General features: G+C 46.0%; 1 protein-coding gene across 1 annotated transcript in view; it reads left to right on the forward strand.

The window, feature by feature from the left end:
* Nucleotides 1-23507, forward strand: part of adcy1a (adenylate cyclase 1a) — a 127578-nt gene that overhangs the window by 75977 nt on the left and 28094 nt on the right. The window contains exons 5-8 of the mRNA XM_065009446.1: nt 9317-9444; nt 19404-19562; nt 20457-20598; nt 22386-22541. Of these exons, the coding sequence (XP_064865518.1) occupies nt 9317-9444; nt 19404-19562; nt 20457-20598; nt 22386-22541 (585 nt within the window). The remainder of the gene's footprint in view (nt 1-9316; nt 9445-19403; nt 19563-20456; nt 20599-22385; nt 22542-23507) is intronic.

Here is a 23507-nt window from a genome sequence, read left to right on the forward strand (position 1 = left end):
TCATTTAATCAATAAACGAAACATAATACAAAACAAGAAACACAAATAATGCACAGACATGAAACAGAAACCTCAGGACTTCAGGTGAGTGTCATTAGGCGCTGATGCTCGTGACAGGTGCACACAATAAACAGCAGCTTGGTGACCTAGAGGCCGGAGAGGGAGCACACGTGACAGTATCCCCTCCCCGAAGTGCGGCTTCTGCCACAGGACTCAAATGATGGTCCCGGGGAGCGGACCAGTCACCTCTGCTGAGCCACGGGAACCTGTCGATCCGGCTCAGGTGCGAGAGCATGGCAACCTAGAGTGCCGGAGAGAGGAATACGTGACAGTTCACTGTCAGGATCGGCAGGGTGAGTGTGCACGATTCCTTCCCTGGGCAGTGTACGCCCAGAACTCCCTAAGTCACTCCTCCACTGGGTTGACCCCATTCTAGTGTGTTTTGGGTTTCCAGCCGGCCCTGGCCCCGTGGACCCTGGGCCAGACCGCGGCTCCTGCGTTAGATGAGTGGTTTCGGCGAACGGAGGACGTGTGGAGCGACGCACACGTGAGACTCCAGCGCGCCGTCCATCATCAGAAGGAACAGGCAGACCGCCACTGCAGTGAGACCCCTGTGATCCATCCTGGGGACGGCGTCTGGCTTAATGAGGTGACATCTTCCTAGGTTTTGGCCTTTCTAGGGAGTTTTTCCTAGCCACCGTGCTTCTACACCTGCATTGCTTGCTGTTTGGAGTTTTAGGCTGGGTTTCTGTACAGTACTTTGAGATATCAGCTGATGTACGAAGGGCTATATAAATACATTTGATTTTGATTTGATTTGACATACAGGTTACAACTACGCAGTCACTATTGCATCTCACTCCCTTTTCATGTTTCCCTTCTCATGCCGGTGGTTCCTGGTCCCCTTGCTGAGTCTGTCCCCCATGACACACTCCCACTGACCCTGGACATTGAGGAGGGTCCGGCGTACGCTGTCAGATCTCTACTGAACTCCCGACATCGTGGGGGTCTGCTCCAGTATCTGGTGGCCTGGGAGTGGTATGGCCCAGAGGAGCAGTGTTGGGTTCTGGTGGAGGACATTCTGGACTCCAACATCATCCGTGATGTTCACCTTCGCAGCCCGGACCGACCTGCTCCTCGCTCTCTGGGTCGTCCCCCTGGTTGGAGTCGTCCTGTGGCTGGAGCCGCGCGTCAGAGGGGGGGTACTGTCACATCTTCTCCTGCTCCTCCCCTCTAGCGTACGACATCGCCAAAATACTAACTACCGGTCCTGATTTTCATCATTACGCACACCTGGCACTCATCATTACGCTCACCTGTTAATCAATATGATTCACACCTGGACTTCATTCCCTTCAATATTGCCTCCCCTTTATATGTCACTCACTTATGTCTTCTCACCAGTTGGTATTGTTCTTGTTTACTGGCGTGTAGCCTTATGGTATTGACTTGTTACTGGTTTTGTTGTTTTATTAAATATTTCACCTGCACCTGCTTCCCGACTCACAGCTCCATTATTACATTGGGATAACTTACAGGAACTCAAGTCCTTTTGTTCCACCGACCTAGAATACCTCACAATCAAATGCCAACCGTATTATGTCCCAAGAGAATTCTCTTTGGTTAGAGTCACAGCCTTATATATTCCCCCTCAAGCCGATACCACGATGGCCCTCATGGAACTACACTGGACTTTGTGAAAACTGGAAACCACATATCCCGAGGACGCATTTATTGTAGCTGGGAACTTTAACAAACCAAATTTGAGGAAAACGCTACCGAAGTTCCATCAACACATTGCCTGTAGTACTCACATTTCAAAAACTCTCAACCATTGTTACTCTCCCTTCTGGGATGGTTACAAGGCCCTCCCTCACCCTCCTTTCGGCAAATCAGATCACAACTCCATTCTGCTCCAAGCAGGAAACACCCGTGCTAAGGTCTATTCAACTCTGTTCTGACGCATTGGAATCCATGCTTCAAGATTGTTTTGATCATGTGGACTGGGATATATTCTGGGTTGCCTTTGAGAATAACATTGACGTATACACTGACACAGTGACTGCGTTCATCAGGAATTGTATAGGGGATGTTGTTCCCACTGTGACTATTAAAACCTAACCAAAAAACGTTGATATGTGGCAAACAGTGCAGTTCTGCCCTCCGTAAGACAATCAAACAGGCCAAACGTCAGTAGAAAGATATAGTGGAGTCTGAAGTGGAGTCGCAATTCAATGGCTCAGACATGTGACATATGTAGCAGGGACTCCAGACCATCACGTATTACAAAGGAAAACCAGCCATGTCTTGCTCCCGAACAAGCTAAACACCTTCTTCGCCCGCTTTGAGGATAACATAGCGCCACTGACGCGGCCCACTCCCAAAGACTGTGGGCTCTCGTTCTTCATGGCCGATTTGACTAAGACATTTAAGTGTGTTAACCCTCACAAGGCTGCCTGCCCAGATGGCATCCCTAGCCGCATTTTCAGACCATGCACAGACCAGCTGGCTGGAGTGTTTATGGACATATTCAATCTCTCCCTATTTCAGTCTGCTGTCCCCACATGCTTCAAGATGTCCATCATTGTTCCTGTACCCAAAAAAGCAAAAGTAACTGAACTAAATAACTATCGACACCATAGCACTCACTTCTGTCATCATGAAGTGTTTTCATAGACTTGTTAAGGATTATGTCACTTCCACCTTACCTGACACCCTAGACCCACTTCAATGTTCATACCATCCCAATAGATCCGCAGACTTTGCAATTGACATCACACTGCACACTGCCTTATCCCATCTGGACAATACCTATGTAAGAATGCTGTTCCTTTTCTACAACTCTGCGTGGCCACGCATGCCTCCAATTCAATCATGAAGTTTCTAGATGTCACAACAGTGGTAGGCCTGATTACCAACAATGACGAGACAGAATACAGGGAGGAGGTGATGGCCCTGGATGCTCTGCTACAGGTTTATCATGGATGCTCTGCTACAGGTTTATCATGGATGCTCTGCTACAGGTTTATCATGGAAGCTCTGCTACAGGTTTATCATGGACGCTCTGCTACAGGTTTATCATGGACGCTCTGCTACAGGTTTATCATGGATGCTCTGCTACAGGTTTATCATGGATGCTCTGCTACAGGTTTATCATGGATGCTCTGCTACAGGTTTATCATGGATGCTCTGCTACAGGTTTATCATGGATGCTCTGCTACAGGTTTATCATGGATGCTCTGCTACAGGTTTATCATGGATGCTCTGCTACAGGTTTATCATGGATGCTCTGCTACAGGTTTATCATGGATGCTCTGCTACAGGTTTATCATGGATGCTCTGCTACAGGTTTATCATGGATGCTCTGCTACAGGTTTATCATGGATGCTCTGCTACAGATTTATCATGGATGCTCTGCTACAGGTTTATCATGGATGCTCTGCTACAGGTTTATCATGGATGCTCTGCTACAGGTTTATCATGGATGCTCTGCTACAGGTTTATCATGGATGCTCTGCTACAGGTTTATCATGGATGCTCTGCTACAGGTTTATCATGGATGCTCTGCTACAGGTTTATCATGGAAGCTCTGCTACAGGTTTATCATGGATGCTCTGCTACAGGTTTATCATGGATGCTCTGCTACAGGTTTATCATGGATGCTCTGCTACAGGTTTATCATGGATGCTCTGCAACAGGTTTATCATGGATGCTCTGCTACAGGTTTATCATTGATGCTCTGCTACAGGTTTATCATGGATGCTCTGCTACAGGTTAATCATGGATGCTCTGCTACAGGTTTATCATGGATGCTCTGCTACAGGTTTATCATGGATGCTCTGCTACAGGTTTATCATGGATGCTCTGCTACAGGTTTATCATGGATGCTCTGCTACAGGTTTATCATGGATGGTCTGCTACAGGTTAATCATGGAAGCTCTGCTATAGGTTTATCTTGGAAGCTCTGCAACAGGAAGACATATCATGGAAGCCCTGTTACAGGTTTATTTTTTATTTATTTTTTTATTTCACCTTTATTTAACCAGGTAAGCAAGTTGAGAACAAGTTCTCATTTACAATTGCGACCTGGCCAAGATAAAGCAAAGCAGTTCGACACATACAACGACACAGAGTTACACATGGAGTAAAACAAACATACAGTCAATAATACAGTAAAAAAAACAAGTCTATATACAATGTGAGCAAATTAGGTGAGAAGGGAGGTAAAGGCAAAAAAGGCCATGGTGGCAAAGTAAATACAATATAGCAAGTAAAACACTGGAATGGTAGTTTTGCAATGGAAGAATGTGCAAAGTAGAAATAAAAATAATGGGGTGCAAAGGAGCAAAATAAATAAATAAATTAAATACAGTTGGGAAAGAGGTAGTTGTTTGGGCTAAATTATAGGTGGGCTATGTACAGGTGCAGTAATCTGTAAGATGCTCTGACAGTTGGTGCTTAAAGCTAGTGAGGGAGATAAGTGTTTCCAATTTAAGAGATTTTTGTAGTTCGTTCCAGTCATTGGCAGCAGAGAACTGGAAGGAGAGGCGGCCAAAGAAAGAATTGGTTTTGGGGGTGACTAGAGAGATATACCTGCTGGAGCGTGTGCTACAGGTGGGAGATGCTATGGTGACCAGCGAGCTGAGATAAGGGGGACTTTACCTAGCAGGGTCTTGTAGATGACATGGAGCCAGTGGGTTTGGCGACGAGTATGAAGCGAGGGCCAGCCAACGAGAGCGTACAGGTCGCAATGGTGGGTAGTATATGGGGCTTTGGTGACAAAACGGATTGCACTGTGATAGACTGCATCCAATTTGTTGAGTAGGGTATTGGAGGCTATTTTGTAAATGACATCGCCAAAGTCGAGGATTGGTAGGATGGTCAATTTTACAAGGGTATGTTTGGCAGCATGAGTGAAGGATGCTTTGTTGCGAAATAGGAAGCCAATTCTAGATTTAACTTTGGATTGGAGATGTTTGATATGGGTCTGGAAGGAGAGTTTACAGTCTAACCAGACACCTAAGTATTTGTAGTTGTCCACGTATTCTAAGTCAGAGCCGTCCAGAGTAGTGATGTTGGACAGGCGGGTAGGTGCAGGTAGCGATCGGTTGAAGAGCATGCATTTAGTTTTACTTGTATTTAAGAGCAATTGGAGGCCACGGAAGGAGAGTTGTATGGCATTGAAGCTTGCCTGGAGGGTTGTTAACACAGTGTCCAAAGAAGGGCCGGAAGTATACAGAATGGTGTCGTCTGCGTAGAGGTGGATCAGAGACTCACCAGCAGCAAGAGCGACCTCATTGATGTATACAGAGAAGAGAGTCGGTCCAAGAATTGAACCCTGTGGCACCCCATAGAGACTGCCAGAGGTCCGGACAGCAGACCCTCCGATTTGACACACTGAACTCTATCAGAGAAGTAGTTGGTGAACCAGGCGAGGCAATCATTTGAGAAACCAAGGCTGTCGAGTCTGCCGATGAGGATGTGGTGGTTGACAGAGTCGAAAGCCTTGGCCAGATCAATGAATACGGCTGCACAGTAATGTTTCTTATCGATGGCGGTTAAGATATCGTTTAGGACCTTGAGCGTGGCTGAGGTGCACCCATGACCAGCTCTGAAACCAGATTGCATAGCAGAGAAGGTATGGTGAGATTCGAAATGGTCGGTAATCTGTTTGTTGACTTGGCTTTCGAAGACCTTAGAAAGGCATGGTAGGATAGATATAGGTCTGTAGCAGTTTGGGTCAAGAGTGTCCCCCCTTTGAAGAGGGGGATGACCGCAGCTGCTTTCCAATCTTTGGGAATCTCAGATGACACGAAAGAGAGGTTGAACAGGCTAGTAATAGGGGTGGCAACAATTTCGGCAGATAATTTTAGAAAGAAAGGGTCCAGATTGTCTAGCCCGGCTGATTTGTAGGGGTCCAGATTTTTCAGCTCTTTCAGAACTTCAGCTGAATGGATTTGGGAGAAGGAGAAATGGGGAAGGCTTGGGCGAGTTGCTGTTGGGGGTGCAGTGCTGTTGACCGGGGTAGGAGTTGCCAGGTGGAAAGCATGGCCAGCCGTAGAAAAATGCTTATTGAAATTCTCAATTATGGTGGATTTATCAGTGGTGACAGTGTTTCCTATCTTCAGTGCAGTGGGCAGCTGGGAGGAGGTGTTCTTATTCTCCATGGACTTTACAGTGTCCCAGAACTTTTTAGAGTTAGTGTTGCAGGAAGCAAATTTCTGCTTGAAAAAGCTAGCCTTGGCTTTTCTAACTGCCTGTGTATAACGGTTTCTAGCTTCCCTGAACAGCTGCATATCACGGGGGCTGTTCGATGCTAATGCAGAACGCCATAGGATGTTTTTGTGTTGGTTAAGGGCAGTCAGGTCTGGGGAGAACCAAGGGCTATATCTGTTCCTGGTTCTAATTTTCTTGAATGGGGCATGTTTATTTAAGATTGTTAGGAAGGCATTTTTTAAAATATCCAGGCATCCTCTACTGACGGGATGAGATCAATATCCGTATGTCAATATATATTATCAAGGAAGCCCTGTTACAGGTTTATCATGGAAGCCCTGTTACAGGTTTATCAAGGAAGCCCTGTTACAGGTCTATAATGGAAGCCCTGTTACAGGTTTATCATGGAAGCCCTGTTATAGGTTTATCATGGAAGCCCTGTTACAGGTTTATCATGGAAGCCCTGTTATAGGTTTATCATGGAAGCCCTGTTACAGGTTTATAATGGAAGCCCTGTTACAGGTTTATCAAGGAATCCCTGTTACAGGATTATCAAGGAAGCCCTGTTACAGGTTTATCATGGAATCCCTGTTACAGGTTTATCAAGGAAGCCCTGTTACAGGTTTTGACTGAGAAGGACACTTTTTTTGATCATCACTGTTTGCAATCATGAAAATTCCTGTCTCTCTTCCTCCCTATTTCTTCACCTCTCCATTGCCCTCTGTCTCTCTTCCTCCCTATTTCTTCACCTCTCCATTGCCCTCTGTCTCTCTTTCTCCCTATTTCTTCACCTCTCCATTGCCCTCTGTCTCTCTTCCTCCCCATTTCTTCACCTCTCCATTGCCCTCTGTCTCTCTTCCTCCCCATTTCTTCACCTCTCCATTGCCCTCTGTCTCTCTTCCTCCCTATTTCTTCACCTCTCCATTGCCATCTCTCTCTTCCTCCCCATTTCTTCACCTCTCCGTTGTCATGTCTCTCTTCCTCCCTATTTCTTCACCTCTCCATTGCCCTCTGTCTCTCTTCCTCCCTATTTCTTCACCTCTCCATTGTCATCTGTCTCTCTTCCTCCCCATTTCTTCACCTCTCCATTGTCATATCTCTCTTCCTCCCTATTTCTTCACCTCTCCATTGCCCTCTGTCTCTCTTCCTCCCCATTTCTTCACCTCTCCATTTCCCTCTGTCTCTCTTCCTCCCCATTTCTTCACCTCTCCATTGCCCTCTGTCTTCTTCCTCCCCATTTCTTCACCTCTCCATTGTCCTCTCTTACCCCATTTCTTCACCTCTCCATTGCCCTCTGTCTCTCTTCCTCCCCATTTCTTCACCTCTCCATTTCCCTCTGTCTCTCTTCCTCCCTATTTCTTCACCTCTCCATTGCCCTCTGTCTCTTTACCTCCCTATTTCTTCACCTCTCCATTGCCCTCTGTCTCTCTTCCTCCCCATTTCTTCACCTCTCCATTTCCCTCTGTCTCTCTTCCTCCCCATTTCTTCACCTCTCCATTGCAATCTGTCTCTCTTCCTCCCCATTTCTTCACCTCTCCATTTCCCTCTGTCTCTCTTCCTCCCTATTTATTCACCTCTCCATTGCCCTCTGACTCTTTACCTCCCCATTTCTTCACCTCTCCATTGCCCTCTGTCTCTCTTCCTCCCCATTTCTTCACCTCTCCATTGCCCTCTGTCTCTCTTCCTCCCCATTTCTTCACCTCTCCATTGCCCTCTGTCTCTCTTCCTCCCCATTTCTTCACCTCTCCATTGCCCTCTGTCTCTCTTCCTCCCTATTTCTTCACCTCTCCATTGCCATCTCTCTCTTCCTCCCCATTTCTTCACCTCTCCATTGCCCTCTGTCTCTCTACCTCCCCATTTCTTCACCTCTCCGTTGTCATATCTCTCTTCCTCCCTATTTCTTCACCTCTCCATTGCCCTCTGTCTCTCTTCCTCCCTATTTCTTCACCTCTCCATTGTCATCTCTCTCTTCCTCCCCATTTCTTCACCTCTCCATTGTCATATCTCTCTTCCTCCCTATTTCTTCACCTCTCTATTGCCCTCTGTCTCTCTTCCTCCCCATTTCTTCACCTCTCCATTTCCCTCTGTCTCTCTACCTCCCCATTTCTTCACCTCTCCATTGCCCTCTGTCTCTCTTCCTCCCCATTTCTTCACCTCTCCATTGTCCTCTCTTACTCCCTATTTCTTCACCTCTCCATTGCCCTCTGTCTCTCTTCCTCCCCATTTCTTCACCTCTCCATTTCCCTCTGTCTCTCTTCCTCCCTATTTCTTCACCTCTCCATTGCCCTCTGTCTCTTTACCTCCCTATTTCTTCACCTCTCCATTGCCCTCTGTCTCTCTTCCTCCCCATTTCTTCACCTCTCCATTTCCCTCTGACTCTCTACCTCCCCATTTCTTCACCTCTCCATTGCAATCTGTCTCTCTTCCTCCCCATTTCTTCACCTCTCCATTTCCCTCTGTCTCTCTTCCTCCCTATTTATTCACCTCTCCATTGCCCTCTGTCTCTTTACCTCCCTATTTCTTCACCTCTCCATTGCCCTCTGTCTCTCTTCCTCCCCATTTCTTCACCTCTCCATTTCCCTCTGACTCTCTACCTCCCCATTTCTTCACCTCTCCATTGCCATCTGTCTCTCTTCCTCCCTATTTCTTCACCTCTCCATTGCCCTCTGTCTCTTTACCTCCCTATTTCTTCACCTCTCCATTGCCCTCTGTCTCATTTCTTCACCTCCCCATTTCTTCACCTCTCCATTGCCCTCTGTCTCTCTTCCTCCCCATTTCTTCACCTCTCCATTGCCATCTGTCTCTCTTCCTCCCTATTTCTTCAATTTCTTCACCTCTCCATTGCCCTCTGTCTCTCTTACCTCTCCTGCCCCCTTTCTTCACCTCTCCATTGCCCTCTGTCTCTCTTTACCTCCCCATTTCTTCACCTCTCTATTGCTCTGTGTCTCTCTTCCTCTCTCTCCCCACTCTTCCACCCCTCTCTCTTCTCTCCTCTCCCTCTTCCACCACTCTGTCCCACCTCTCCCCCTCTCTCGTCTACCCCGCTCTTCCCCCCTCTTCTTCCCTCCTTCTCCCTCTACCCCTCCCCTCATCTCTCCAGGAGAACCACTGTAGGCGTATAAAGATTCTGGGGGACTGTTACTACTGTGTGTCAGGTCTGACCCAACCCAAGGCAGACCATGCACACTGTTGTGTAGAGATGGGCCTGGACATGATCGACACTATCACGTGAGTCTGCACTGACCACACACACACACACACACACACACACACACACACACACACACACACACACACACACACACACACACACACACACACACACACACACACACACACACACACACACACACACACACACACACACACACACACACACACCACACACACACACACACACACACACACACACACACACACACACACACTCAGAGAGACATAGTGTTGATCCCATACTCCAGAATGAGAAGCAGAGCAGAGCATTTCTGCTGTTGTGTTGTTTTCCTGTCTTTCTGTTGAGCGGATGGATGTCAATGCTGGAGCTCATTATCACCCAGGACAAGTGTTGCCATACACTCTCTCCTCACCTCGCTCATACACACTCCTCTCTCCTCCCTCGCTCAAACACACTCCTCCCTCCTCCCTTGCTCATAAAATATCCTCTCTCCTCACCTCGCTCATTCACACTCCTCTCTCCTCCCTTGCTCATACATTGTCCTCTCTCCTCACCTCGCTCATACACACTCCTCTCTCCTCCCTTGCTCATTCACTGTCCTCTCTCCTCACCTCGCTCATACACACTCCTCTCTCCTCCCTCCCTAATACACATTCCTCCCTCCTCCCTCCCTAATACACATTCCTCCCTCCTCCCTTGCTCATAAATTGTCCTCTCTCCTCCCTCGCTCATTCACACTCCTCTCTCCTCCCCTGCTCATACATTGACCTCTCTCCTCACCTCGCTCATACACACTCCTCTCTCCTCCCTTGCTCATTCACAGTCCTCTCTCCTCACCTCGCTCATACACTCCTCTCTCCTCCCTCCCTCATACACATTCCTCCCTCCTCCCTTGCTCATAAATTGTCCTCTCTCCTCACCTTGCTCATTCACACTCCTCTCTCCTCCCTCCCTCATACACACTCCTCTCTCCTCCCTCGCTCATACATTGTCCTCTCTCCTCACCTCGCTCATACACACTCCTCTCTCCTCCCTCGCTCATACACACTACTCCTTTCTCTCTCTATTCCTTATGGTCCCCTCTTTCTCTTTCTATTCCATATGGTCCTCCCTTTCTCTCTCTATTCCTTATGGTCCCCTCTTTCTCTCGCTATTCCTTATGGTCCTCTCTTTCTCTCTCTATTCCATATGGTCCTCCCTTTCTCTCTCTTTTCCTTATGGTCCTCTCTCTCTCTATTCCTTATGGTCCTCTCTTTCTCTCTCAAATCCTTATGGTCCTCTCTTTCTCTCTCTATTCCATATGGTCCTCTCTTTCTCTCTCAATTCCTTATAGTCCTCTCTTTCTCTCTCAAATCCTTATGGTCCTCTCTTTCTCTCTCTATTCCATATGGTCCTCTCTTTCTCTCTCAATTCCTTATAGTCCTCTCTTTCTCTCTCAAATCCTTATAGTCCTCTCTTTCTCTCTCAATTCCTTATAGTCTTCTCTTCCTCTCTCTATTCCATACGGTCCTCTCTTTCTCTCTCAATTCCATATGGTCCTCTCTTTCTCTCTCAATTCCTTATGGTCCTCTCTTTTTCTCTCAATTCCTTATGGGCTTCTCTTTCTCTCTCAATTCCATATGGTCCTCTCTGTCTCTCTCTATTCCTTATGGTCCTCTCTTTCTCCCTCTATTCCATATGGTCCTCTCATTCTCTCTCTATTCTTTATGGTCCTCTCTTTCTCTCTCTATTCCACATGGTCCTCTCTGTCTCTCTCTATTCCTTATGGTCCTCTCTTTCTCTCTCTATTCCATATGGTCCTCTCTTTCTCTCGCTTCTTGAATTATCCACCCTCTCCCCCTAGATTCCCCTTCTCTCCCTCTATATATACTCATGTGGAGGGAGAGACTGTGGTGGAAATAGTCCCACTTTATCTCCTCAAAGCCATACCACTAAGACAGGGACTGCACACATGCACGCATGTACACACATACACACACACACACACACACACACACACACACACACACACACACACACACACACACACACACACACACACACACACACACACACACACACACACACACAGGTAGGTATCAGCTCTACAAATCAAATCAAATTTTATTGGTCACATACACATGGTTTTCCTTTTGTGGTTTTCCTTTTGTGTCTGTAGACCCTGTCTCATATGTCTCGTGTCTGAGCCGTTGAATTGCGACTCCACTTTGTCTCTGTACTGACATTTCACTTCTTTGATTGCCTTGCGGAGGGAATAACTACACTGCTGGTATTCGGCCATAATCCTAGTCACTTTACGATGGTTAAATGCGGTGGTTCGCGCTTTCAGTTTTGCGTGAATGCTTCCATCTCTCCACGGTTTCTGGTTAGGGTAGGTTTTAATAGTCACAGTAGGTACAGCATCTCCTATACACTTCCTTATAAACTCACTCACTGAATCAACGTATACGTCTATGTTATTCTCTGATGCTACGCGGAACATATCTTAGTCCGCGTGATCAAAACAATCTTGAAGCATTGATTCCGATTGTTGATCAGACCAGCGTTGAATAGTCCTTAGCATGGGTACATCCTCTTTTGAGTTTCTGCTAATAGGAAGGCAGGAGCAAAAGGGAGTCATGGTCAGATTTGCAGAAAGGAGGGCAGGGGAGGGCCTTGGAGTAGCAGTGATCCACTTTTAGAATTAGTGGTGACTCGAGGAACCCCTGAGATCTTCAAGGAACAACTGGAGTTCCTCAAGGAACCATTGCCATTGGTAAATTGTTCATATTTGCACCTTTGGTTTATTTAACCAGGCTAGACCTGTTTAGCGGCAAAAGGCGGTGGGGGAAGTGGCTGGGATAAAATTTAAAAAAGACAAACACAGACAGAAGACAACAGCACAAATTCAGTAGCAAACAAACAGTGGATATGTGTGTGTGTTTCCTTACATAAGGCAGCGCAAGCTAGTAGCTAGAAATAATTGCATTTCTGTTAATCTTTTTGTCCTTTGAACTCCTCCAGGGACACCAGGTCCTGAACTTTTAGGTTGGCTTGGAGGGAATTCCAAGACTAGGGGGCTGAAATGACCTTTTTAGAAGCTTGGTTCTCATTTTTGGGACTCTTAAAAACAAGATTGAGACTGTTGTATTGTCATCAGACGTTAAGGTTGAACACTGATAGTAATTGTAGCTTCAATTATGCTTACAGAGGTGAATAAATTCCTTAAGAGTCCATGTAAATCCCAAAGTTGTAATAGTAACCATTTTATTAATTTATGTAATTAGCAATGTTAATATTATTATTATATTAGAATATGTAGTGATGGGACGATTCATGCCGGAGCACTGATTTTCCGATGCAGTTTTCAAAGCACTACTGAGCGAGCGGTCGCATCTGCACTCGGTCCGCAGGTAGTATTACATTTCATTACATTTCATTATAGTACAACGGTTTGATTTGTCTAATCTTAGCAATTTCTTCTTAGCTAGCTACATAGCCGTCTTTGTATCATAGATAATTGCGTAATTATCGTATTTCGTCGTCCTAACGCAGTCTACACTGCCCCGCAGCTAGCCAGCTAGCTAACGTCCACCGTTAGCTAGTCCACCGTCTACCGATTAGCAGCACAACTATTACACTCAACTGAACGACTTGATTAGTGTAGTGTTAGCTAGCTACATAGTTGTCTTTGCTGTCTTCGTATCCAAGATAATTGGGTAGTTTAGAGTGTGTAGTTCTAGAGTGATTATCTTAATTTACCGAGGTTAGCTAGCCAGCTATTTGTCGTCCTTAACGTAGGAGACACTGCAACCGAATTGAACTTCCTCACTCAACAACCCGGTCGCATTTCGCTTCACAGGTAGTATCACATTTTTCATTTCATTTCATTACAGTACAATGGCTTGATTTGTTTGATCGTAGCTAGCTACATAGCTAGCTACATAGCCGTCTTTGTATCAAAGATAATTGTGTAGTCTTGAGCGATTTCCTAGGTTAGCTAGCCAGCTATTGTCGTTCTTTTAACGCAACGTAACGTAATCAACACTGCTAGCTAGCTAGCTAGCCCCGAATAGCAGCACAGTAGCACAGTAGAAACTATTACACTCAACGGAACGACTTGATTAGTGTAGTGTCAACAACGCAGACACTGCCAGCTAGCCTACATAGTCAACAACGCAGCCTCTGCCAGCTAGCCTACTTCAGCAGTACTGTATCATTTTAATCATTTTAGTCAATAAGATTCTTGCTACGTAAGCTTAACTTTCTGAACACTCGAGACGTGTAGTCCACTTGTCATTCAATCTCCTTTGCATTAGCGTAGCCTCTTGTGTAGCCTGTCAACTATGTGTCTGTCTATCCCTGTTCTCTCCTCTCTGCACAGACCATACAAACGCTCCACACCGCGTGGCCGCGGCCACCTAATCTGGTGGTCCCAGCGCGCACGACCCACGTGGAGTTCCAGGTCTCCGGTAGCCTCTGGAACTGCCGATCTGCGGCCAACAAGGCAGAGTTCATCTCAGCTTATGCCTCCCTCCAGTCCCTCGACTTCTTGGCACTGACGGAAACATGGATCACCACAGACAACACTGCTACTCCTACTGCTCTCTCTTCGTCTACCCACGTGTTCTCGCACACCCCGAGAGCTTCTGGTCAGCGGGGTGGTGGCACCGGGATCCTCATCTCTCCCAAGTGGTCATTCTCTCTTTCTCCCCTTACCCATCTGTCTATCGCCTCCTTTGAATTCCATGCTGTCACAGTTACCAGCCCTTTCAAGCTTAACATCCTTATCATTTATCGCCCTCCAGGTTCCCTCGGAGAGTTCATCAATGAGCTTGATGCCTTGATAAGCTCCTTTCCTGAGGACGGCTCACCTCTCACAGTTCTGGGCGACTTTAACCTCCCCACGTCTACCTTTGACTCATTCCTCTCTGCCTCCTTCTTTCCACTCCTCTCCTCTTTTGACCTCACCCTCTCACCTTCCCCCCCTACTCACAAGGCAGAAAATACGCTCTACCTCATCTTTACTAGATGCTGTTCTTCCACTAACCTCATTGCAACTCCCCTCCAAGTCTCCGACCACTACCTTGTATCCTTTTCCCTCTCACTCTCATCCAACACTTCCCACACTGCCCCTATTCGGATGGTATCGCGCCGTCCCAACCTTCGCTCTCTCTCCCCCGCTACTCTCTCCTCTTCCATCCTATCATCTCTTCCCTCTGCTCAAACCTTCTCCAACCTATCTCCTGATTCTGCCTCCTCAACCCTCCTCTCCTCCCTTTCTGCATCCTTTGACTCTCTATGTCCCCTATCCTCCAGGCCGGCTCGGTCCTCCCTCCCGCTCCGTGGCTCGACGACTCATTGCGAGCTCACAGAACAGGGCTCCGGGCAGCCGAGCGGAAATGGAGGAAAACTCGCCTCCCTGCGGACCTGACATCCTTTCACTCCCTCCTCTCTACATTTTCCTCTTCTCTCTCTGCTGCTAAAGCCACCTTCTACCACTCTAAATTCCAAGCATCTGCCTCTAACCCTAGGAAGCTCTTTGCAACCTTCTCCTCCCTCCTGAATCCTCCTCCCCCTCCCCCTCCTCCCTCTCTGCAGATGACTTCGTCAACCATTTTGAAAAGAAGGTCGACGACATCCGATCCTCGTTTGCTAAGTCAAACGACACCGCTGGTTCTGCTCACACTGCCCTACCCTGTGCTCTGACCTCTTTCTCCCTCTCTCTCCAGATGAAATCTCGCGTCTTGTGACGGCCGGCCGCCCAACAACCTGCCCGCTTGACCCTATCCCCTCCTCTCTTCTCCAGACCATTTCCGGAGACCTTCTCCCTTACCTCACCTCGCGCATCAACTCATCCCTGACCGCTGGCTACGTCCCTTCCGTCTTCAAGAGAGCGAGAGTTGCACCCCTTCTGAAAAAACCTACACTCGATCCCTCCGATGTCAACAACTACAGACCAGTATCCCTTCTTTCTTTTCTCTCCAAAACTCTTGAACGTGCCGTCCTTGGTCAGCTCTCCCGCTATCTCTCTCAGAATGACCTTCTTGATCCAAATCAGTCAGGTTTCAAGACTAGTCATTCAACTGAGACTGCTCTTCTCTGTATCACGGAGGCGCTCCGCACTGCTAAAGCTAACTCTCTCTCCTCTGCTCTCATCCTTCTAGACCTATCGGCTGCCTTCGATACTGTGAACCATCAGATCCTCCTCTCCACCCTCTCCGAGTTGGGCATCTCCGGCGCGGCCCACGCTTGATTGCGTCCTACCTGACAGGTCGCTCCTACCAGGTGGCGTGGCGAGAATCCGTCTCCACACCACGTGCTCTCACCACTGGTGTCCCCAGGGCTCTGTTCTAGGCCCTCTCCTATTCTCGCTATACACCAAGTCACTTGGCTCTGTCATAACCTCACATGGTCTCTCCTATCATTGCTATGCAGACGACACACAATTAATCTTCTCCTTTCCCCCTTCTGATGACCAGGTGGCGAATCGCATCTCTGCATGTCTGGCAGACATATCAGTGTGGATGACGGATCACCACCTCAAGCTGAACCTCGGCAAGACGGAGCTGCTCTTCCTCCCGGGGAAGGACTGCCCGTTCCATGATCTCGCCATCACGGTTGACAACTCCATTGTGTCCTCCTCCCAGAGCGCTAAGAACCTTGGCGTGATCCTGGACAACACCCTGTCGTTCTCAACTAACATCAAGGCGGTGGCCCGTTCCTGTAGGTTCATGCTCTACAACATCCGCAGAGTACGACCCTGCCTCACACAGGAAGCGGCGCAGGTCCTAATCCAGGCACTCGTCATCTCCCGTCTGGATTACTGCAACTCGCTGTTGGCTGGGCTCCCTGCCTGTGCCATTAAACCCTACAACTCATCCAGAACGCCGCAGCCCGTCTGGTGTTCAACCTTCCCAAGTTCTCTCACGTCACCCCGCTCCTCCGCTCTCTCCACTTGCTTCCAGTTGAAGCTCGCATCCGCTACAAGACCATGGTGCTTGCCTACGGAGCTGTGAGGGGAACGGCACCTCAGTACCTCCAGGCTCTGATCAGGCCCTACACCCAAACAAGGGCACTGCGTTCATCCACCTCTGGCCTGCTCGCCTCCCTACCACTGAGGAAGTACAGTTCCCGCTCAGCCCAGTCAAAACTGTTCGCTGCTCTGGCCCCCCAATGGTGGAACAAACTCCCTCACGACGCCAGGACAGCGGAGTCAATCACCACCTTCCGGAGACACCTGAAACCTCACCTCTTTAAGGAATACCTAGGATAGGATGAAGTAATCCCTCTCACCCCCCTTAAAAGATTTAGATGCACTACTGTTCCACTGGATGTCATAAGGTGAATGCACCAATTTGTAAGTCGCTCTGGATAAGAGCGTCTGCTAAATGACTTGTAAATGTATGTAAATGTAAATGTAAAACCAGTTGATTGTGATAGCGCTGACGTCATCATGTATTCCAATGGAAAACTCCTTATGGCGCATGAAACCGGAAGTTTTTCAATTTGAAGTGCCAAGGATCATGAAAATAGCCGTAACTAGCAAAGGATCATGGTCAATGTATTCATTTCAATCCTGCCTGAGAGAGTCAGCCAGGAGCCTCTTCGTAGCCTGCCGGCCCGTCAATGGTCTGTGTCAGCACGTAGTGCTGTGTGATGACAAATGTAGTAGTCAGAATGGATCATTATTTAATGAAATATCTCGATTTGTTGTGAACTTAAAAATTATTTCCCATAGGGATCGAAATTTAGCATAATAAACACATTTTAGGGCCTAAAACGATCATCTAAAGAAAATGTGTGTGGCTGTTCTGGCGATCATAATTTAGAGTCGCTTTATAGGGCAGATCAGGGCTTTTGGCACCGCTAGGTTGTTACGCAGTAGCCGACCAGCAGAGCTTGTGACGCTGGGGGCCTGGATTCGACACAACGTAACAATGCTAGTATCGAAGAAACAATACCACGTGATGATGATGTTAAAAGCTTTGAATGTCACACTACATATCTGTCAATTGTCGGAACTTGGAAGAATGTCGTCCCCTGCTGGAAGCTTTTTGTTTTTATCTAGATATTTCACCTTCTTAGCAGAGGAATATATTCTGAAATCTTAGCATTGTTTTTTATTTCTCAAACAGTGATTGTAAATGTAAACAACTCTGGTAGTTGCTATTGATAATTATCACATTTTGTTAATATGTAAAAGTGAGTTAAAAAAGTTGAATTCATACCCAAAGAAAAGTAGTTACCATGTGATAAATGACATACAGAGCTTTGTTTGGACCCTCAGTGGATCCCACTGTGGTTTCCAAAACATCGACCTCTGCTGTCAGACATTACTTACAGACTTAGTCTATGTCGTGACGTTGTATTAGTTCATGTGACGACTGTTGCTCATCAAATGATTACAAGTTTCTAATTGCGTGATTAACTGAATCAAGCAATTATTAACCCATTAACCTGGGGCACCATGGGAAAACTAGTTTTTATTGAGTTTCTATTTCCCAAATTAACTCAAAGAATATCAGAATATCGATTTTACAACAGCCGCAAATTAACCAGTTGCCTCTACCAATCTCGTTCTGAACGTCGGATAGCCCGTGAATCTGCACGGACCCGGGTCTCACCAATGAGTTCGTACCACACCAATCGTAGTTGAATATTTATTTACTAAAAATCTAAAATGATGATAAAAGATACACATAGACAAAACACATTATAGGCTATTGATTAGAACTTAGTATAACAGGGCCAACACACTATGGCGTGTGTTACCCACGTAAAAAAGAAAGTACACAAGAAAAATATACATTTGGGTGAATTTGTCAGCTATGCTATTCTAACCCTAGCCTTGCCCCAAACTGCCACTCTTATGGGTCAGAATATAATGATGTAATTACGTGAGGATGATCTCCGAGGATTCTCTGCGTGGACCTTCAGCTGTTCGAAGGTCGCACTACTCCGGCGCACCTCTCTGATCGTCCTCCTGATCGTCCTCCCGATGTCAGTGTCCTTTTTGGCTTAGGAGTTTGTTCCCTCACCCTTGCTCTGGAAGGGGTCTTCTGAGGACAGACAGCTCTGTAGCTCAGAGCTCACAGCATAGGACTGAAACCCTTTAGATACCACGATTCGATGGGAGATGGAGGCTATGTGGTTCGACTTGAATTCGCCCGCTTAGACACAGCTACTCATCCGTAGCTCGGGTAGAAAAGGATTTCTTTGTCCTCAAACTTGCGTTGCGTTCTGTGTTCGTTGACTTTTTAGACCTTGCTGCAGCTTGGGTCACGTAGTCTCCTTGTAAATTCTATACTCACAGGTTTTATACCCTTGGGTCCGAAGTGGGCGTAACCGCCTTTAGGGCAATTCTCTAGGAGTACCAAGTTAATGAGGCAAGGTCTAGATTTGATTCAAATTCAATTTTAGACAACTAACTTCACATTTCATCTTTACCAAAACATTCTCTTTGATTTGGACATTTTCCACACAACGTACAATGTATGAACATCAAACATATACTAGGTAAACTGTTGATGTTACAATGTTTTCGTAATAACGTCAACTATTAACCTTTAATAACAAAACAAAAATGACATACATTTTCATATTCCATCTATTGTCATGACCACCGTTGTGGCTGACGGAAACCATTGTTCCAAATTCCCTTTATTTCATGTTTAATGTTCTGAGGCTGGTTCTCCATAGTAACACGACAAAAGGAATTTGTCTGTGGCCTAAGTTTTACCAGGGGCGTGAGGGGTCATAAAACCCCCAGATCTTCAGACCCCTAGATTTCTCCTCCTCTGTTGGGGTTGAGAGATAATCTGTAGGGTTGTGGTCTCCTGTAACCTGACCTGATCAGGACAGTCATGACAGAGTGCACACTCAGGGCCGTACCCGTTAACAAGCATACCACTTGTTAGTTTAAGATTTTAAAGTGAAACAAAATAATATTCTGATGATATAAAGCGGTCTACAACAATGCTTTAGGCTAGAAGCAGGCTGTACATTTCACGAGGCTTCTATCTCTTCTTAGGTCTGTGGTGGAGGCTACAGAGGTGGATCTGAACATGCGTGTGGGTCTGCACACGGGCCGTGTACTCTGTGGGGTTCTGGGACTCCGGAAGTGGCAGTATGATGTCTGGTCCAATGATGTCACTCTGGCCAATGTGATGGAGGCAGGAGGACTGCCTGGGTATGTATGACTACTGGAAACTATGTCTGAGTCCTAATTGGCTCCCTATTCCCTATATACAGTAGTGCACTATTTTTGACCAGAGCCCATGAATAGCCCATATATAGGGAGTAAGGTGTCATTTGGGAAATGCCACATATTGATGACATGGAATGTTTTGTCAAGCTCTTTTGGGGGAGAATTGTCTCGCTATTGAAAGAAAGCCTTGTATCTCCAAAACTATTTCTGAACAATCACAAAACTACAGAAGCTATTTTTAATGCATTTTATTGGTCCCAGAGTCGTGAAATGTTGAGTGTACAAAAAGGGGAGTGCTTTCAATTCGATGCAATTAAAGTATTTTTTATTTTATTTTATTTAACCTTATTTTTAACTAGGCAAGTCAGTTAATAAGAACAGATTATTTTTGCAATGATGGCCTACACCGGCCAAACCCGGACGATGCTGGGCCAATTGTGCGCCGCCTTATGGGACTCCCAGTCACGGCTGGTTGTGATACAGCCTGGATTTGAATCAGGGTGTCTGTAGTGACACCTAAAGCACTGAGATGCAGTACCTTAGACTGCTGTGTCACTCAGGAGCCAAGTAAACAAGAACCAGCTAATGAGCAGAGATAGCAGGGTAGGGATCCATTTAATTCCAATCTCAGTGTGCTCAGTAGATGAACTGAAATGTAATTAATGATTAATGATCTATCTCAAACCTGGAAGAAATGAAAACAGTTTCTGATTCTCCTTTAATGAATTACATATCCATTATTACTCCCCCCACCTCTCTCTCTCCCCACTTTCCCTGTATACCCCTTCCTTCTCATCTCTCTCTCTCTCTCTCTCTCTCTCTCTCTCTCTCTCTCTCTCTCTCTCTCTCTCTCTCTCTCTCTCTCTCCTCTTTCAGTAAGGTCCACATAACCAGGACTACTCTAGAGTGTTTGAATGGAGACTATGAGGTGGAGCCTGGCTTTGGCCATGATCGACATACCTTCCTACAGAAACACAACATTGAGACCTTCTTCATAGTACCCTCCCACAGGCGAAAGGTACACAACCACACACACACACACACACACACTTCAACTTCCTTTGCACCATTCTGTGTAATCTACTATAGACAGTGGAGGATTCAACTCTGGAGTTCACGCATGATGATTCCACTGAATGATTTATCCTATTAAGCTGTGGGTCAGTGTCTCCTAGTCCCAGTAATGTGGATCATACATGTGGATCAGAAATGGGTATCATACATGTGTATCATACACATAGATCTCCTAGTCCCAGTAATGTGGATCATACATGTGGATCATACATGTGGATCAGAAATGGGTATCATACATGTGTATCATACACATAGATCATACACAGATCATACATGTGGATCATACATGTGGATCAGACATGTGAATCATACATGTGGATCAGACATGTGAATCATACATGTGGATCAGACATGTGGATCATACATGTGTATCATACACATAGATCATACACATATCACACATGTGGATCATACATGTGGATCATACATGTGGATAATACACATAGATCATACATGTGGATCATACACATAGATCATACACAGATCATACATGTGGATAATACACGTAGATCATACATGTGGATCATACATGTGGATAATACACATAAATCATACATGTGGATCATACACATAGATCATACATGTGGATAATACACATAGATCATACATGTGGATCATACACATAGATCATACATGTGGATCATACATGTGGATCATACACATAGATCATACACATAGATCATACATGTGGATAATACACGTAGATCATACATGTGGATCATACATGTGGATAATACACATAGATCATACATGTGGATCATACATGTGGATCATACACATATATTGTACAGGTGAATCATACTGTCACACTGCTCTCAGTTGAAATTGTCTTTATTTAGTTGTTGTACCTGAAACACTTAATAACCACAAGAGGTCTAACGTATCATCTAGAGCAGGCAGACACACACACACACACACACACACACACACACACACACACACACACACACACACACACACACACACACACACACACACACACACACACACACACACACACACACACACACACATACACACTGCTTGATCTGTCTCATCTTTTCTTCCTCAGGAAGTGTTAGGACTGATAGTCCTGATGTGATCATTTTATCTCTCTCTCTTCCTCTCACTTAACACTACCAGTTATTAGACTCCATCACTTAACACTACCAGTTATTAGACTCTATCACATAACACTACCAGTTATTAGACTCTATTAGACTCTATTACATAACACTACCAGTTATTAGACTCTATCACATAACACTACCAGTTATTAGACTCTAATCACATAACACTACCAGTTATTAGACTCGAATCACATAACACTACCAGTTATTAGACTCTATCACATAACACTACCAGTTATTAGACTCTATCACATAACACTACCAGTTATTAGACTCTATCACACAACACTACCAGTTATTAGACTCTATCACATAACACTACCAGTTATTAGACTCTATCACACAACACTACCAGTTATTAGACTCTATCACATAACACTACCAGTTAATAGGCTCTTTTATAGAGTTTATTTTATAAAGGCTGAAGATCTTTCTCTAGTACTTAAACACCTCTCTCTCCCCCTGCTTTCCCCCCTCCCCTCTCTCCCTCCCCCACTCCCTCCCTCCCCCTCTTTCCCAACTCCCTCTCCCTTTCTCTCTCTCTCCCCCACCCCTTTCTCTCCGCCTGCTCCCTCTATTCCCCCTCTCTCCCCCTCCCCCTCTCTCTCCCTTCTCTCCTCAGATCTTCCCAGGGTTGATCCTGTCGGATATCAAGCCAGCCAAGAAGATGAAGTTTAAGACAGTGTGCTACCTGCTGGTTCAGCTCATGCACTGTAGGAAGATGTTCAAGGCGGAGATCCCCTTCTCTAACGTCATGACCTGCGACGACGATGACAAGGTGTGTGTGTGTGTTGCTGTTAGTGTGTGGGTGTTGTGTGTGTGTGTATTCGTATTTCTGGGAAATAATATGTCAGAGCTAAAAACCTTTTAACGGGTTTTTATGTCCAGCTGTGAAATCCTGCTCCTGTTTCCTAATCCTGAACACACACACACACACACACACACACACACACACACACACACACACACACACACTCACACACACACACACATACACACACACACACACACACACACACACACACACACACACACACACACACACACACACACACACACACACACACACACACACACACACACACACACTAATCTGTATCACTCCTATAAGTGCCAACACACTCATTCCCAGAGTAAGTTACAGAAACTTGGTTAAAACCAAGGCAACAGATATCATTGCTAACTCTAACACCAAAACAAACCGCTATATTATAGGGTGGGTGTGTATTGAAAACTGTGACTCAGTGATGACTCAGTGTGTTATGATTGGTGTGTGTGTGGAGGCATCATTTCTCTGTCAGGAATAGCCCTGTAACTGTGTAATCCTCTAATAACTGTCGGGGCTTTGTCTGGCTTTAGAATTCACTGTAGAGCTCACTGCTAATGCTAGCATTATGACACCCAAAAGTATTACGTTGTAGAACTCACTGCTAATGCTAGCGTTATGACACCCAAAAGTATTACGTTGTAGAACTCACTGCTAATGCTAGCGTTATGACACCCAAAAGTATTATGTTGTAGAACTCATTGCTAATGCTAGCATTATGACACCCAATAATATTACATTGTTCAACGGGTGGGTCTAATCATGGACGCTGATTGGTTAAAATCAGCCGGTGTCTATTCCACAAGTTACCACCGGCTAAAGCTCTGTTCCAATCCACTGTCTCATCAGCCCAGCCAGACAATTTATACAGTTGATCTCCATTGTAAAAAGCATCTAGACATTATCTCCCATTTCTTT

This window comes from Oncorhynchus nerka, linkage group LG24 (genome assembly GCF_034236695.1).
Source record: "Oncorhynchus nerka isolate Pitt River linkage group LG24, Oner_Uvic_2.0, whole genome shotgun sequence".
Classification (NCBI taxonomy): domain Eukaryota; kingdom Metazoa; phylum Chordata; class Actinopteri; order Salmoniformes; family Salmonidae; genus Oncorhynchus; species Oncorhynchus nerka.